This window comes from Rhopilema esculentum, chromosome 8 (assembly GCF_057945365.1).
Source record: "Rhopilema esculentum isolate cy_ngs chromosome 8, ASM5794536v1, whole genome shotgun sequence".
Taxonomy (NCBI): Eukaryota; Metazoa; Cnidaria; class Scyphozoa; order Rhizostomeae; family Rhizostomatidae; genus Rhopilema; species Rhopilema esculentum.
Window position 1 is genome coordinate 4,096,335 of NC_142822.1, and position 16,256 is coordinate 4,112,590.

General features: G+C 36.6%; 2 protein-coding genes across 2 annotated transcripts; one reads left to right on the forward strand and one right to left on the reverse strand.

Annotated features, from left to right (window-relative positions):
- Positions 1 to 910: 910 nt before the first annotated feature.
- Positions 911 to 6,609, forward strand: LOC135695029 (uncharacterized). Its single transcript, XM_065213967.2, has 2 exons — positions 911 to 1,673; positions 6,162 to 6,609. The coding sequence occupies exons 1-2, from the start codon at positions 993 to 995 to the stop codon at positions 6,456 to 6,458; spliced, it is 978 nt and encodes a 325-aa protein (XP_065070039.2). The 5' UTR covers positions 911 to 992; the 3' UTR covers positions 6,459 to 6,609.
- Positions 6,610 to 8,668: 2,059 nt separating this feature from the next.
- Positions 8,669 to 13,331, reverse strand: LOC135695033 (holocytochrome c-type synthase). Its single transcript, XM_065213970.2, has 4 exons — positions 12,792 to 13,331; positions 12,111 to 12,379; positions 11,216 to 11,299; positions 8,669 to 9,560 (listed from the first exon to the last, which is right to left on the reverse strand). Exons 1-4 carry the CDS (start codon positions 13,092 to 13,094, stop codon positions 9,281 to 9,283), a joined length of 936 nt encoding a protein of 311 aa, XP_065070042.2. The 5' UTR covers positions 13,095 to 13,331; the 3' UTR covers positions 8,669 to 9,280.
- Between the last annotated feature and the right edge of the window lie 2,925 nt (positions 13,332 to 16,256).

Consider the following 16,256-nt stretch of genomic DNA (forward strand, 5'->3'; position numbering starts at 1 on the left):
ACAACAATGGCGGCCAAACAGCGTGAAATGCACTACAATTTCGATCTGCTGCAAGCAAAAAAATCTCAAGTCAAAATAAGTCTTTTATTTCAGTCAGTCAGTCAAAATAATGATTTTTTCAATATGCAAGATTTTCATCGTGCGCATTTAGAATTTTCTAAATTTTTCAAATTTCTTGGCTCAGCGTGTCCTTCAATATTAAAATGAGTATGAATAATAGTGCTTTTAGCAATGTTAACCTTTAACTACTGTTACTGTCGGAGTCCATAAAGAATAGGTTATAATAGAAACATATTTGTAATCGTGTTATGTTGAATATTTTTGTTTACACGAATAAAGAAAAACGCTTTCTACGGCAACGGTCGATATCTTGAAATTCCATGCTTCATATACAGCTTTCTTTTCTTAAAGTGTGGTCTTTAAAATTTCCATAAAATAGACCCTGCGAGCCTGTGCCAGGTATTTTATAAGAAACTTGTGCTCGGTTCTTCAAAAAGTTAAGAAAGTTAAAGGCTGGATCTTTGAAACCTAAGAAAGTTGAAAAATGTAGATATTTAAAGTTTCAAAGGAAATTGTGGTGTAAGAGTGAAATATTTCAACTATACTACAGTAATGTGCTGAACAGGAAACGACGAATACAGTATGACGTTGAGGGTTTTTGAGAAATATAGCATATTTATAGTATTTCATCTTCTCCATCACTGCGCATGCTTAGTAACGTAAAACTTTCCAATTTTACGTTAAGAAAGTGTTAAAAAGTTTTAGTGCTGAAAATAGGAAATAGCTAAGAAAGTATGAGGGCTGGGCTGAAAAAAACTTTCTTATAAACAATAGTGTATACGCTGCAGGCTCAGTGTGAGTGACAGTCTTGCCGCTAGCATCCCCCGTCCGCCGTGATCACGCTGCTGGTATCTTTAACCTGCTACACGTGGTCATCTTACCATAAAATACATGTTGTTTCAGTCAGGAGCTATGATCTTTGCTTCCTAAGCATGTTGAGTAAGAGGAGTCTTATCAAAGCTCTTGTTTTCGTTTCTGTAGCTTTGGTTCTTTTAATTGTCAAACTTTCGCCTGCCAGAATCTTTACGAAGTTAACCATTGCTGTTCGTGCGAAGAAATACAGGCAGCAGTCAGACAACACATTTGAAGACTCAGAAACGTATTTCCTTGTTCAAGAGGATTTTCCAACTCATATAGTGGCCAACAGAACTTTAATTACAACTAAACATACTGAAAAGGTTGTTAAAGCACACAAGTTACCGAATGAAGAATTTCCAAAACCGGATGCATTGCTGATTGTTGATAGAAATGAGGACGATGTTTACCCAAAGAGCATTGGGGATTTTACAATGTATGGGGATGGAAATTGCGGCAGCAATAAGGCAGCGCCAGTGTTAGAGAAATTGTTCAATGCATGGATAAAGCTGGCCGCTAAAGAGAAGATAGATTTTTTATTGACTTGTGGAACGTTGCTGGGTGCTTTCAGAAACGGCGACCTAATACCCCACGATACCGATATTGATATTCTTGTGAATCGAAGTGACTTTCCAAAGATAAAAAAGTATAGAACGGAAAAGTCGTTTTCAGGCTACGAGGAAGGCATTTCAATTTATGTGAACAAAGACTTTTACTTGCCGTACTCAAAAAGACGACGGTATACATGTCGGGGAAAGGTATGAATACACAGTGAATATGCTGATTTGTCTTTAGAACACAGCCGGGGTGCCATTTTTTCATTTTTTCAGGAAAATAGATGGGAATTTAGGCAAAAATGGGTTTCCAGGCACCCCTCCCCCCCCCCCACTTTTTCAGAGACGAAGTTTTTTGACCGTCTTTTTTGTTATTTTTGTAAACAGAGTATGAAATGAAAAAGAACAAACTGTTTATATTGGGGTGTCATGGGGGCAGCTGCCTCCCAAAAGTTCCTATTGACACCCGTCGGATGCCTAATATAAGAAAGGAAAAGGAACTGTCGGCACTTTGAAACTGTCAAATAAGGAGTTAACCTTCTTTAAAAGAACCGTTAAAATAATATTCAGGCTGACTTTTTGACTTTCAGTAAAACCGTTGCAGCGTTCACACTGCAGCGAAAAAGAGAAGCAAAGCGAACAGGTTTAGTGTACATCGGAACGGCGATCAATGTAAGCACTAAATAAATCCATCCTTGACTAACGTGTCATTTCCAAACCCAGCGAGTCTTATTTTACGTGCAGAGAACACGGAGCCAGAGAAGCGACGATGTGACTATTGCGTGTCTTGATTCTAACTGAACTGAACTAATCACAAAACTGGGCGTATACATATAAAACGAGGGGACGCTAGTAGCGCTACAAAGTGTTGTTGATTACGTTACTGCGGTTACGGAGACAATCGAAGGTGTTAATGACAATTATACAATAGAAGACATTTTACGGTATGACAATGGTCACTACACAGGGGCGAACAGAAGCGAACAGAAGCGAACAGAAGCGAACGGAACAACATGCTGTGAGCGAAAAGTTTCAGTTTCAGTTTCAAAATTAATAAATCCAACTACATACAAAATCTTTTAAAACGAAATACAATTTAATAAAATTTTAAATAAATTTTCCTGGTACAATTAACTTACATTGATCGTTATTTAAATACAATTTACTTAGAATTTTAATACAAATTACAAAATAAAAAAAGATGAAAATGATAAACAATAGACTTAAACAAAGTTAATATAACAGAATTGGGAGTTTGTATGAAGTAGAATTTTCTTAAGGAGGAGCTATCTCAATAGATAAACTAATCGAGGAGAGAGCACCCCCTATGCTAAACACTCATCATTATTCAAATCTGAGATCTTGAGTGCTTTGATTGGTCAGTGTCAGGAGAAGCTGCCTTATGGAGGTATTTAAGACTTGTATTTGGTTGAGAAGTGTAGTTTCAGATCACGACGAAAAATCATTACTGAGGCAGATTGTCTGATAATTGATGGAATGCTGCTCCAGGCTTTAGCCCCTGCATATCTAATTGATCGTAAGCCATAATGCAAAGTATTTTTACGTATCATAAAAATATCACCTTTAGTAGCCTGCCGTGCATCATACTCATGAACAGATGTCAAAGTATCAAAGAAATTTTGAAAACAGATGGGAGAAATCATATTAACAGTCTCATAAACAAATGTAAGCAGCTTTAACACAAATCATGCAGTTTAAGGGTTTTTAACTCAGATAAAGAAGGTGTAGATGGAGATGTGAAACTTTTGAAGTGAAACAATAGCTCTGACAACCTACTTTTGTAAAAGATAGATCGGTTTGGTGTGGACTTCATCGAAAAATCACGAATCAAACCATCTTGCAGGGTTAAGTTTAATGACGCAGTGGCTGATTCAAAACAAAAAGAATGATTTTATCTGAAAGTTGATCCCTTGAATATTCTTTATGGAAGATAAAGATTTTTGGTTCACGAAATAAAAAGAGGCACGACCTGATTTTCATGAATATTTGCTTTTATCTGGTGAATATCATCATTTGGTGCCACAGTTTAGAAATGACGAGGCTATTTCAGATAACTTAGCCATCTACGTTTGATTCGTTATTGTAGTCGGAAATAAATTTATATTGGTGGGGGGATGTTCATTGTTTTGCTTCCCGCATAAAGTACAGTTGGCAATTATTGGGGGCCACCCTCTTCCCCAAATATGAGGCCATGTCCTTTCATACTGTGTTGTATATTTTCACAAGATAACTTCTTGAGGTGGGGAACGCGGGTAGGCCCCGTACCAACTTCCAAGGACTAGCTCGAAAAATATAGTAAATCCGATTGTATAGGTTCAAGGCGCCGATTCTCCAAAACAGCTATAACTTTATACACGATAATGACTATATACACAATAATAATTCAATTTCGTCCGTAAGATCATAGAATAGAAATTTCTCTTCTGTGGTAAGATATTAAATCCGCGATACTGTAGGATCTCTAGGCTCACAACTCAACTTCGATAGAATTTTAGCGGCCAAAGTTTATAAAACACTTAACAACAAGCATATACAAGCAAATATACAAGCATATATTGATCTTTTATAAACATGTCAATCAGGATTAAAACATTGGTTGTAAAAGTCAGGGGGTATCTTAATGATTACACAGTCTCTCGACATACTCGTCTGGTTGAAGACCAGCATCACCAGACTATCCCCAATTACTAATTGGTTGTATGGCAACGGTATAATCAACGTCCATTGCTGTTATTCCTTTCCGTTCGCAGCGAACAAATGCACGAGAAGTAATCTTCTCGCTCCGTGTCGCTATCGTTGGGCTCAGTGGCGGCGCCAAGGGGTGGTATGGGGGGGGGGGTAATTACCTCCACACTTTTGTCGAAACATGGTCTACATATTTCGTCTAAAAACGGATTAAAAAGCACTAGGTATGGGTAGGTCATATCTCCTAAGGAAAATTGACCTGATACAAAGCACTGAAACGAGGCCAATAGGGCGTGGTCTCACGGGTAACACCCATTACCCTCCCACTCTGCAGCAGCTGGCGCCGCCACTGGTTGGGCTACGTTCACACTTCTCCGTATTCGTTTGGCTCCGTTTTCGTTAATGAAAACGCTGTCCGTTCACACTTATCCGTTTTCGAATGAATACGATTTGAATACGGTAAGTGTTCACACTGCTCCAACAAAAACGCTGGTGGTGGCCTCATTTTTGAAAACAGGCGTTCACGAATCCTCAACAAATTGGCGTCATTATCAATGAAATTAAATAAAATCAAATCGCGAAAAACTCAATTTCGTATTTGTGTCAGCGTATTCAAATGTCTCCGTTTTTGGTGTTCACACTGAAACAGGAGCGTATTCGAGAGTACCCGTTTTCATTAGCGTTTTCAAACGACTTCGATAGCAGAGTAGTGTAAACACAAGGCGAAAACGGATTAGTTTGAAACGGAGTAGTGTGAACGGGCCCTTGCGTGAACAGGCGTATTGTTTTCAGAACAAATTATCTGAACGCTAATTCGCTCATTCGCTTCGCTACGCTATTTTGCTCACAGTGTGTACGCAGCCTTATTAGAACTATGAGGTTGGGTTGTTCTTAATTTGTTCTTAAATCATGAGGGTGTTAGCAGTGCAATTGCTAAATATTGTGCCTAAGGGGAGTGTTCAAGCACCATTGCTAACAAAACTTGAAAAATTCAGCGTCAAAGCACCTCTAGATGGGAAAAACTTAACAAATTGGAAGGCTTGTGTTTTTTAAAATTCTTCTTGCGATTGAAGGTTCTATCAAAAAATGTCGCCCAGCTCAATGATATATTAGGAATCTGAGAGGCATCAAATAAACAGGGCCGCAGAAAGGGGGCAAAGGGGCAAATTTCCCCAGAGCTTAAAGGCTCTCTTGGGGCCTTATAAAGTAATTAATTCAATTTTTAAGAATGGAATTACTCAAACATATTAAATGTATGCCGAGAATAGTGAAACATTTAAAAAAACTGCAAGAAAATGCCTCCTAGAAATATTCATAAATCTATTCTAAGCTAAAATCAAGGGAGTGGTTGCAAAAATTTTCTCCTCGCTAGGGGTAAGGAATACGGAGAAGTGTGAACGTAGCCAAACGATAGCGACACGGAGCGAGAAGATTACTTCTCGTGCATTTGTTCGTTGCGATTCTAGTAAGGCGAATTTGCTTCGAAAAGATGTTAGGCCTAAGCAGGGCCGTCGCTAGGAAGGCCTTGTTGGGGGGAGGGGGGGGGGGGTGGACTACAAATTCACCTGATTAAAAATTTTTTGCCTGAAATTCTTTAGCTGCTGTCACAAACCTCTGCAATGCATTTTGTCAATCTAACTCTGTATATAACTCACAACTTTCATTTTAATTTGATAATAACGGAATTTTCCTAATAGTTTTGTCAAATCTCTATATCGGAACGGGCAAAGGATATAGCTACTACCCGAGGCGGCACCATGGTTGCCGCCGAAGTAGCAGGAAATGTTCGAACTTTGATGCTTCTAGTTCCCTGGAAAATGCACTCTTTCAAGTACATTTTACTAAAGCAATCCTCCTTATCCTATTGAAAATAATTCTTTTTGCAAACAAATTGAACAGCAGATAAAAACAACTGGTATAATTTCGCCGTGGTCTTGAGAATGTGTGAAGAATGATTTTATGGTTATATTTCTGTTTATTTTGCAGATAGTCCCGAGATATTCAGATCACTGTTCCTTCGTCGAGCCTCTTGGAAGACTTATTAGTGAAAATCATCATTTGGACATTTATGATTACACCCAGAAAGGAAATGATCTATGGGACCCGTCAGAAGGAGGCCGGACGTTTCACATGAACGAGGTTTTCCCTTTACGCAAATGCTATTTCATGTCATTTGAAACCAAATGTCCGAATAAACCAAAGAAATTCCTGAAAAAGTTCTATGGTGAAGATCTCAGTCCAAATACAGTTTGTATAAATGGAAGCTGGGTTAAGAAAAGTTGATATCAAATGAAAATTTAGTAATTTTGTATAAATGTGATTTAGTGGCTATTGAATTTGGGTTTAAGGATTTAATTTAAGTCTGTGTGCATAAGGAAAATATTTATCGGTTGTTATGTTGTTAAAAAGGGCCTAATCATGTGCTCACATATTATACGTTCTACTCCATGGCCTCGTACTCTACAACTAACTCTAAGTACTGTTACATCATAATATGTAAATTTATTCAAAACATTGCATCGATCACCGTGAAATTACAAATAATGCCATCTGGTCAATGAGAGCTTTTTCATCGGCACCTGGCAAAGAGAGAATCGCTAGATACAAACGATTCAAAATTTCAATCCGCTCCGAATTTCATAATGGAATTTCTTGAGTTTACAGTCAAATATGGCATTAAACCTTTGATAGATTGCCAAATAGGCTGTTCCAATGTTTACTGGTACACTAACAGGCTTTGTTCCTGAAAAATAAACATCCGCCTCGTTTTTAGAACATTTGTCACAAAAGGTGACACAGCCGGATGACAATGCGTGCTCATAAGTCAAGAGTGCCATTTCGGAACCAATGAGAAAGTATCTCATATGCACATGCGCATTAGGGCGAAGACTTGCTGAATTATATATAACATCTCATGGCGCTGAAATTCTCATAGGTTTATCATATAAACTAGAATTTTATTCTCACTCTACTACACAATATATTGTGCTATCTAAAAATAACGTCTTCGATTTTAACTGCGCTTTTCCATATGATGCAAAATTTTGAAAGCCGACGGACCTTTGAACAAATGCAAGGTCGACTAACAAGTTCGTTTATCGTGCCATTCTAAACCCCCTGATTTACATTCCTTCGTGGAATTTGTAAAAACATTTGTTCAGCGGCAACCACACAGTGTCCTGAATAAAGATCTTGTAATCATGACAATACCATATCGCAACAGCTGTCGCTAGAACACTCGAAAAAATGGATTGTTTTATGAAAAAAAACAGACATAAAGCGATAAGGTCATATTGTCAGGAAACTGAGAAAAAAATGGTATATATCCTAAATTTTCAACTTCTATATTCAACATCAGTAAAAAAGGCCTATTAGACCTCTTCCAGATTATTGGCTTTTTTCCTTCTGTTGTGTTTTCTAAGATGTTCTTTTCAATTGTAGTCATAAATATGTTAGCGTAGTTTGGTTTGAAAGGGCTGCCCTTTGCAGTCCCTTCTGTTTGTTGGTAAAATTTACCGTTGAGGGTAAAGTAGTCCTTGAGAATGAACTTTCTTCGTAAATGGGTTGTTTTCCTGTGGTGGTGTGACATGACCTGTATGAATGCTTCAACGCCTTCGTTTTAGGAGAAATTTGTGTATAGTGATTTTACATCACCTAATGTAACTAGCCAAAATTGTTTTGAAATCTTTTCGACCGCGTTGAATATAGTTTGCAAAAAGTGCGTTGTGTTCTTAATGTAGGATGTGCTTGTCTCCACTATAGACCTGAGAAAGTAACCGATATAAAATGTGAGTTTTCTGTTTGGCCTTTGGAGCCACACCCTGTTAGTATAGACCTTCCTGGTATGCATTTTATGGATTTTTGGTAATAAATAGAATGCTGGTGCCCTTTTATTTGTGTTTCGTTTATGAACCATTGAACTTGTCATTTCACGCAAAAGCAACCCCGACTTTCCTACCCTCTCTATGAATGATACTGCTTTAGACATTTCTATTTGTTTTTCACAACCAGGCCTTTCTGTATCATCCAACCTTAATTGGAAATCTCACATTCTCTTTATTGCTAAAAATTCCTCTCAAAAATTTGGGTTCCTCTCTAGAGCACGTGGATTCTTCTCACCGTCACAACTCTTAACAATCGTCTAAAATCCGTCTTTTCATTGAATACTGCTCTCGTATTTGGCGTTGTGCTCCTATATCATCGTCGTGCCTCCTTGACAAAATCCAATCTTCGAATTCCATTTTCTTCATCAATAGCTGCAACCTCACACAAAGTCTTTCCAGCCTCTTTCACGACTCTCAATTTTTATAGATTATACCACGGCCATTGCTCTCAAGAGATCAGAGATATGATTCCAGGCCCCCTGAGACATGTAAGTAATACCAGACACACTTCCAGTGTTGACCCTTTCCAAGTCTCTCTGCCAAATTCACGCGCTCTTTCTCATAACTCAACCTTTATCCCAAGAACTTTGGAAGAGATTAAAACGGAGAATTATGATCAAAGCTTCATCAAAATTGAATCTGTATTCACACGAATTTAAATAGCTAACTGTCAACTTTAAAATTGTATTTCAAGTACGAAAATTGTCACACAGAAGTTCACATGATAGAACGAATAACTTTCTACAAGAAACTTAATTGTAAATGAGGAGGTCTGGAAATATTACGGTGTAAAGGGGAGTTATATTTCATTCAGATCAATCAATTTGAACAATTTTTGTTACTTATTCTAACAGTGGTTTGATCTGTTCACGGTAAGATGTAGAAGGGGTACACTTTGAACTGACTCAATGGATAGAATCGAAGAATCTTCCGTGCGGCATGCATAACAATCTAACTGAAAATATCCTTTAAACACTAGTTACTACACATAAAAATCATACGTAGTTTTATAATGAATGTCAGAAAACCAGGAACGTTTTCTATCATACAATTCAACATGTGACAAGCAATCAGGCTAAAATGGGATATACTTTGCTAGATCAAGCACTCTGTGAAATATGATGCTTCAGTTCGACATATGAAGAACTCGTCTGCGTAAAAGTGAATCAGCAAACATAAAGCAAGCAAGAATTGAACATTTTATTGGAAAACAGACAAAATTCACGAAGTGGGTGTCTTCCCTTCACTTGAATCGATTGTCTCTTTGTTGTCTTTTGAGCTACCTAAAGTACTGAGCATAGCTGCCCAGCGTAACATAGCAACCCTTGATCGATCAAGCACAGCTCCGAATGAATCAAAGGCAGGGCGCACGTCCATGTGCACAAATTCGCCTTTCTGATACCCTTCGTTGTCACCAACATCATAGTAATCGATGATATAGCGAACTTGCTTGCCACAACGGTCAATAATCCAGTCATGTCGATCAAATGGAAGATCATACCTAAAAATGGAAGGTCATACCTAAAAGTGGAAGATCATACCAAAAAAGGAAGATCTTACCTAAAAATGGAAGAGCATATCTAAAGAGAAGATCATATTTTACTAAAAAGGAAGACCATACCGACCTAGGAAGTCATGCTTAGCTAGGAAGATCATACCTAAGAAAGACCACCTTTGAAAAAAGCAGAATTTTTATAGTCATATCAATGTCTCACCAACAATATCTAAATTCTCCACATGCACACTCTTATAGATAATCACAGCTTGTAAATCTTTTTCCTGTGTTTTTCATAATATTATAAAATTATGTCCTTTATATGCCTGGATTTTTCAAATACATGCAACACTAGAAAAACCTAAAAAAATGTGTTTTTAGCTAATTCATTTTACAAAACACCCAGTGCAGTATCAATAAGCATCACAGAAATTAATTGAGTGAACTTTTTGCCAACCAGTGTCATTGTTTTCTTCAAAGCTTAAAAATTCAAAATTTTGAAAATGCATTTCCAAACAAATATAATACATCAACATCTGCCATTAGCAAAACTCATTTGGTTAAATTGGTATATGTGTTTGACTTTAATTTGCATCTTATTTTATTTCCCTAGTAATGTATTTTGAGGGACAACCCTACACTTAATGAAAGTCTTTTATGGTTTTCCTGTTTCTTTTATTGTCTTCGATGAAGGGGAATCATAATTGTTGGACAATCGTGTGAGTCTTCTTTTAATTTTTTGTAGTTTTCCTGAAATTTAATTCTAAATTCAAGCTCTTGTTATCAATAGGCTAAAGGGTTTTGAAACCAAATATATGTCAAAAGGAATTACAGAGGAGAAATGAGATATTCTTTTAATTTTTTGTAGTTTTCCTGAAATTTAATTCTAAATTCAAGCTCTTGTTATCAATAGGCTAAAGGGTTTTGAAACCAAATATATGTCAAAAGGAATTACAGAGGAGAAATGAGATATTCTTTTAATTTTTTGTAGTTTTCCTGAAATTTAATTCTAAATTCAAGGCTTTGTTATCAATATGCTTAAGTATTTTGAAACCAAATATATGTCAAAATGGATTTACAGAGGAGAAATGAGATACTAGTTACAAAGAAAGAAACGAGAGCTATAAGATACATTATATGGAAAATTTTGATCTTTGGAATCAGTCTACTCCGAAGAAGATAAAAGGGACCATTTCTTCTCAGCAAAACTTGCTATAAATGCCCTGGTTTGTTTTAGGCCAAAAAAAATGTACCAAGACTGCCAAGCCCAAGTCCTTCAATTGATCTGAGATCTGACACTATTAAAGTGCTTGTGGTTAGAATTTTGAGGAAACGTGCAGAGAAAAGTTCAATATTTTGAGCCACCTCATGCTGAAAACACTGAAAAAAACAGAACATGCCTCGACATTTTCCAGTTAAACAGTCAAAGAAAAGTCCAGCTATTTGGACAAGACTCAAGAGAAAGTCTTTTTCAAATGAAATAGTACTGATAATGTCAATTCATTCTAGAATTGCTAAACATGTTTTTCTGCCATGACATTTGTAATGATGTTCATTGGTTGTCCTCCTATTATATTAACTGACTTCTTAAGCAAATAGGATTTTTAAAGCAATAATTGATACTTTCAAAATCTATTAAGTGAAAAATCAGCCAAACATACCCTAGCCAACTTCTTATCCTGGCTCGAGGAGAGAACTCTTTTGCCTTGCCTCCAAATTTCAGCAGCTTTGGTTGATCACATTCACTGGGTGGAAAAGTAAATTTCATTGTTAAAATAGATGGGGAAAACTACAGTAACAGTATTGGCATAGCAGTAGTTGAAGTTACCATTGGTAAAGTTACCATCTTTATATCAAGGAAGCAGGCTTTACTTTCCAATAAAGCCAAATAAATAAAGCCCTTAAATATAACGAGAAGACAGTTACATGCAAAAGATATTTTGTGTATTCTTTTACTTGAGTTCTTCAATTTTTAAGAGTCCCCTCAGTTATCCAATAACCATATTTTAACAGGCACCTTGTGATAATTGCTTAAATGGGCAACTTTGTTAACCCGGTGGACAATAAGATTGTGGAAAATTCTAAACAAACTTCTACAGCCTGATAACAATATGTGTACTTTTGCAAGGAGAGTGTAGAAGAGTGTATGAGCTAGCTCTTTCCCTGTTTACAGGTGACTGTTTTGAGCTTTATCATATACAGAAGAATACAGGTAGACCTTGCATCACCAGGGACTGGTGGATCTGTATACTTTGGCTCTGCTGTCCTAACACTTTTGGTTGGATTTAGTAGAGATTGGATCTATTTACTTTGACGTAAAGGCCAAGACATTGTTTATAACTTGGTTTTTACTAAATGTCTTCCTACTCTAGATAGTTAATGTGTGATTTAACATACTTAATTCCATAATTCAAAGGTACCTTAAAGTCTAGCATTTATAATCCAATTATATTGTATCTGCCAAAAGGTAAACATTACTGATTTAAATGTTTATACATCCATTGACAAACATTCTGTTAACCTCTCCCACCCCTTTTTTTGATTCAAATAACTTACTGGGAATGGAAAGCTTCCCACTTCAGTATTTCTTGCCAGGCTAGTTCATTATTTGCATTATGAATTCTTATTATATGTGCTATATCATCTGGCTTCAAATCATCTTGCTCCCATCTCCAGCCTTTCCTTAACATAGCATTCCAAAACATCTGTTGTGATGGATACTCCCAAGTGTTGTCTGTTCCACCTCTTGGTATTGTTGATTTCTGGCGATTAGTTGGAAGTAGAAAAGGTTGGCCAGGAGAAGGTTGCTGGTTAGGAGGTGGCATCTATTAAGACAAACAAAGTTTGCTTTATATTGTAGATGGGTCAAAATGCTAAAATCACAACCATGTTTCAGAGATACATGTGAAGTTTTAACTTTGAATCGTTTTTCTTTGTGCACCAAAGTGAGTAAACTATGCCTTTTGGGCAGCAAGCACTATCTAACAAAAGTTAAATTCATTTCAGTTTTAAGGATGCAATATTCACATATATGAACAACTCATCATTAGAAAGTTAGGCATATCTTTTGAGCTTTTTTAGAGTTGTCAGAGTAAGCATTTTTGTCTCTTATTTGGCAAATAAAATCTACATAGCTACTCGTCTCATCAGGATAGGCTGCTGTGCTCTAAAACAAAAGTTGAAGGAAAAGTGTTACAGAGCTCATGTATTGGTTGTTATCTAAAAAGCAACTGTTACCATATTTGCAAGGTTTATATCCCCATTTTCTTTGCCATCTTTTCCTTCTGTCTTTCCAGCATGGACTGGACAGTCGCTTATTGAAAAGGAGCGGTGTGCATTATCATTCTCTGCTCTTTTATTATGGTCTATTGGACAAGTATTTTCTGCAGATACTCTCGTGTTTTCTGCTTCTTCGTGTTTTTGGTGCATTGGACACCCTGAAGGAGGAAAATCGGTTGCATTTCTCTTTTCAACTGACGCTTCTTCTAACTGAGGTTTATTCCCTGCTGCCGTAGCTTGCACCGATGTGTTACTACCCATTTTTCAATAATGGGCCTAAAGTAAAAATATGTCCGAATAACTCCTGGACGAAGGTCAAATAGTTCAAATATTCAATATATATGTTGTGTTACGCAAAGCTAGGCTGTCTAGCAAAAAACTTCAGTAGTTTTTTGCACATTTATCATATATTATCTCTCTTCCGTAGTCGTATTTCAACCTAGGCTATCCAAATAATTTTAACCACGTTATGCAATGACAGGTACCTTTATGATATTGCCTCTCAAATTTGTCGCGGAAATGAGGCTGTATTGCTGGCAAAAATCCAACAATAAATACCGTAAATACTCTTCTAAGCCCCCCTCGCTATGTAGCCCCCTTATAGAGCAGAAAGTTAAAATAGACCATCTTTCTATTGAGCCCCTCTTTAGCCCCTCGATGCCAAAGAAAACACGTGCATTGAGTGGGTCTTTTGACGGGTGTGAAAATTCACTTTGAACCGCATTAATTTTTGTCAACCAAGTTCCACATTTGCATAGCACATATTCAGTGCTTTTGAAATAGTATTTTTCTTACGTCTAATCGTTTTTGCATGACGTTATCATCATTTTATGACGTCATAATTCTTCACGGGTAATTGGAAATCATAGATGAGTGAATCTAAAAATGTTCAAATAGTAGAGGACAACAGGATAGAAGTAAATTTTGTTGAATAGGAAGTGCTATGGAATCCATTCCTCGTTAGCACTGTCTTCTTTGCTTGAAATCCCAAAGCAAATGAGTGCAATTCATCTTCTTCTGCCTCAAGTTGATCATTGTAATTTCCCATGACCTGATCTTCACTGTTTACAAAATCTTCTGCGATTTTGTCGCTATAACACTGCTGCTGTTTGGTGGTGTATGTCTGGGGTCCTATTAAGGATTAAAATGAATTTTTTGAAAAAGATTTCGGGACTTTGGTGGCTGACTCCAATATTTTCTGCAGATATTCGCAGCCTCTTTTATTTAACAATCGGATATTGTTCGCGTCAAGTCGTTCAAAAGCTTGTTTCTCTGTATATCTTCTTAGTACCTTCTGTATATCTCTTTAATGGGCCAATAAAAGCATTTCATTTGCTTGCTGAAAAATTGTCACTTAATTTATCAAAATCAATATTTGTCACAATTCACTTCAAGGATAAATTTCTTGATGTAGCCTATGATTCGCAACTATGCACGAACGAACATTAAATCAGGTTAAACTAAGATTACCCAAAAATCATATGACTTGTTGCAGAGCTACGATTCATCATAAATTAATGCCTTCAAATGTACCATACCATACCATAACGCATTTTGTAGATGTTTGACTTTGAATTTAGCAAAAGTTTGTTCAGCCTTTAATTCCCTTTTCCCTTTATCTGTATAAATTTTTATAAGTCCTGCTATTTCTGTATTTCTTACATGATTCAACTTCAAATTCCATACCTTCTCCGATTTTATTTTCTTATTCGTTATTCAAACTATGATTAAAAAATGTGATTTTCAGAAGCACTTCAAGGGCACGTAATTGAAAGCTCATCTTGGCTACTTTTGCTTTTTCTGAAAAAGGTGGCTCTTTTAAATACCTATCGTATATCAACACATACACTTATTTTTTATAAGAAACGAGTATTGGACAGTGAGAACAAATTAAGAAGCTTCAGTACTCGAAGCAGAAAAATTAAGAAATTATTAAATCGTGATAAAACTGAGAACAACGAAATTTTGTAAAAACCAAGAACAAGATTGCCCTGTTGGCCTAGAACTTAAGACACGAGGGATAAAAATATACTTCCAACATCTAAATACAGCATCGGAACGGTAGCGAATCTCTTGACGTGGTAAAAAAGGTTACGAACATTTCATAACATCATTCATGACGTCATACTTAAGAAACTCTTAAGAAACAATGACTACAGGGGCGCAGTGGGAGTTACCTTTTTGGGGGGGCAAAGCTGAAAATTTTCCGATAAAACTATGATTTTTCCGACAAATTTTTTCTCAATACATTCCTTGAAGATTACCCTTGCTGCATATACTGCAACACTTGATACTACAATATCACGAATGGATCTGGAAATCGTTAACGAATGGATCGTTCGTTATACACCTTCAAGTTCAACAATAGCCTTTATTCTAACAAAACTTACCAAATATAAATCGCTATAAACAAAACTGCAACTAGTTATAAATTTACACCCTACAAGTCTTCTCGCTATACTAGACAATAAACCGTCACGTTAGTGTTTATAGCTTTTTATAGCAAAAAGTTTTTGGCAAGTTTTAAGTCGCATCATAATTACTTTGCATTTACTTATGCTAAACCTTAAATAGATATAACGCGTCCAAAAGAATAGTTTTCTTTTAACTGAATTTATATAAACTGTTACTCAAGCAGCATCTTTCTCAAAAGAGGTGTGGCAGCATACAAATCGATGATGTCACCAAAGTCTATCGACTGTAAAATATCACTTTCGACGTTGATTGTTATCAGAGAGGAAAGGCGGTCTTGTCCCATCGTTGACCGTAGCCGATTTTTTTACAATCCGCAGCTTTGAAAAAGCTCTTTCATAGTTTGTTGAACCTATTGGCAAAGTGACGAGAATCTTGTAAAGAAGGACCAGCTGTGGAAAGGCACTTTGCAGGTTATACTTATCATCAACTCAAGAACTGAATGGAACTGAAAAGTTTTCTCTTTCTCCTGCAGCCGGGAGAGGGTTGCTCTTTTCTCTTACTTTCCAAAATTTACGGTAATTATTGGCGTAAGAGCTGTACTCATCTCTTAATTTTTCGTCATCCAGGCCGTAATTCTTCGCAAACTTTTTTAATTACACTGCACACAACTGCCTTTCAATTGTTTTTTGAAAACATTCAGGGTTGAGCAAGGCAAAATGTGTCAAAATTGCCTTATGAGACGTGAATCTTGTATTCATTGAGCTGATAGCTGTATCTACTATCACGATGATATACGGATTCCCTATTTCCTTCTAATTCATCCATGCAATTTTCCCCTGGCATCTTTTTCTTTCTGCGTATTCGTCGCTCGACAAAATTTTCCTCTTCTAAGTCATGGCGAAAATAATAACTTTTTGCGTCTTCTACAACACCAGCGAATTCATTTCGAAATGAACTGAGTTGAATTTTAACTGTCGGAAATGGGAGTTTATAAAACAACTGAAACCA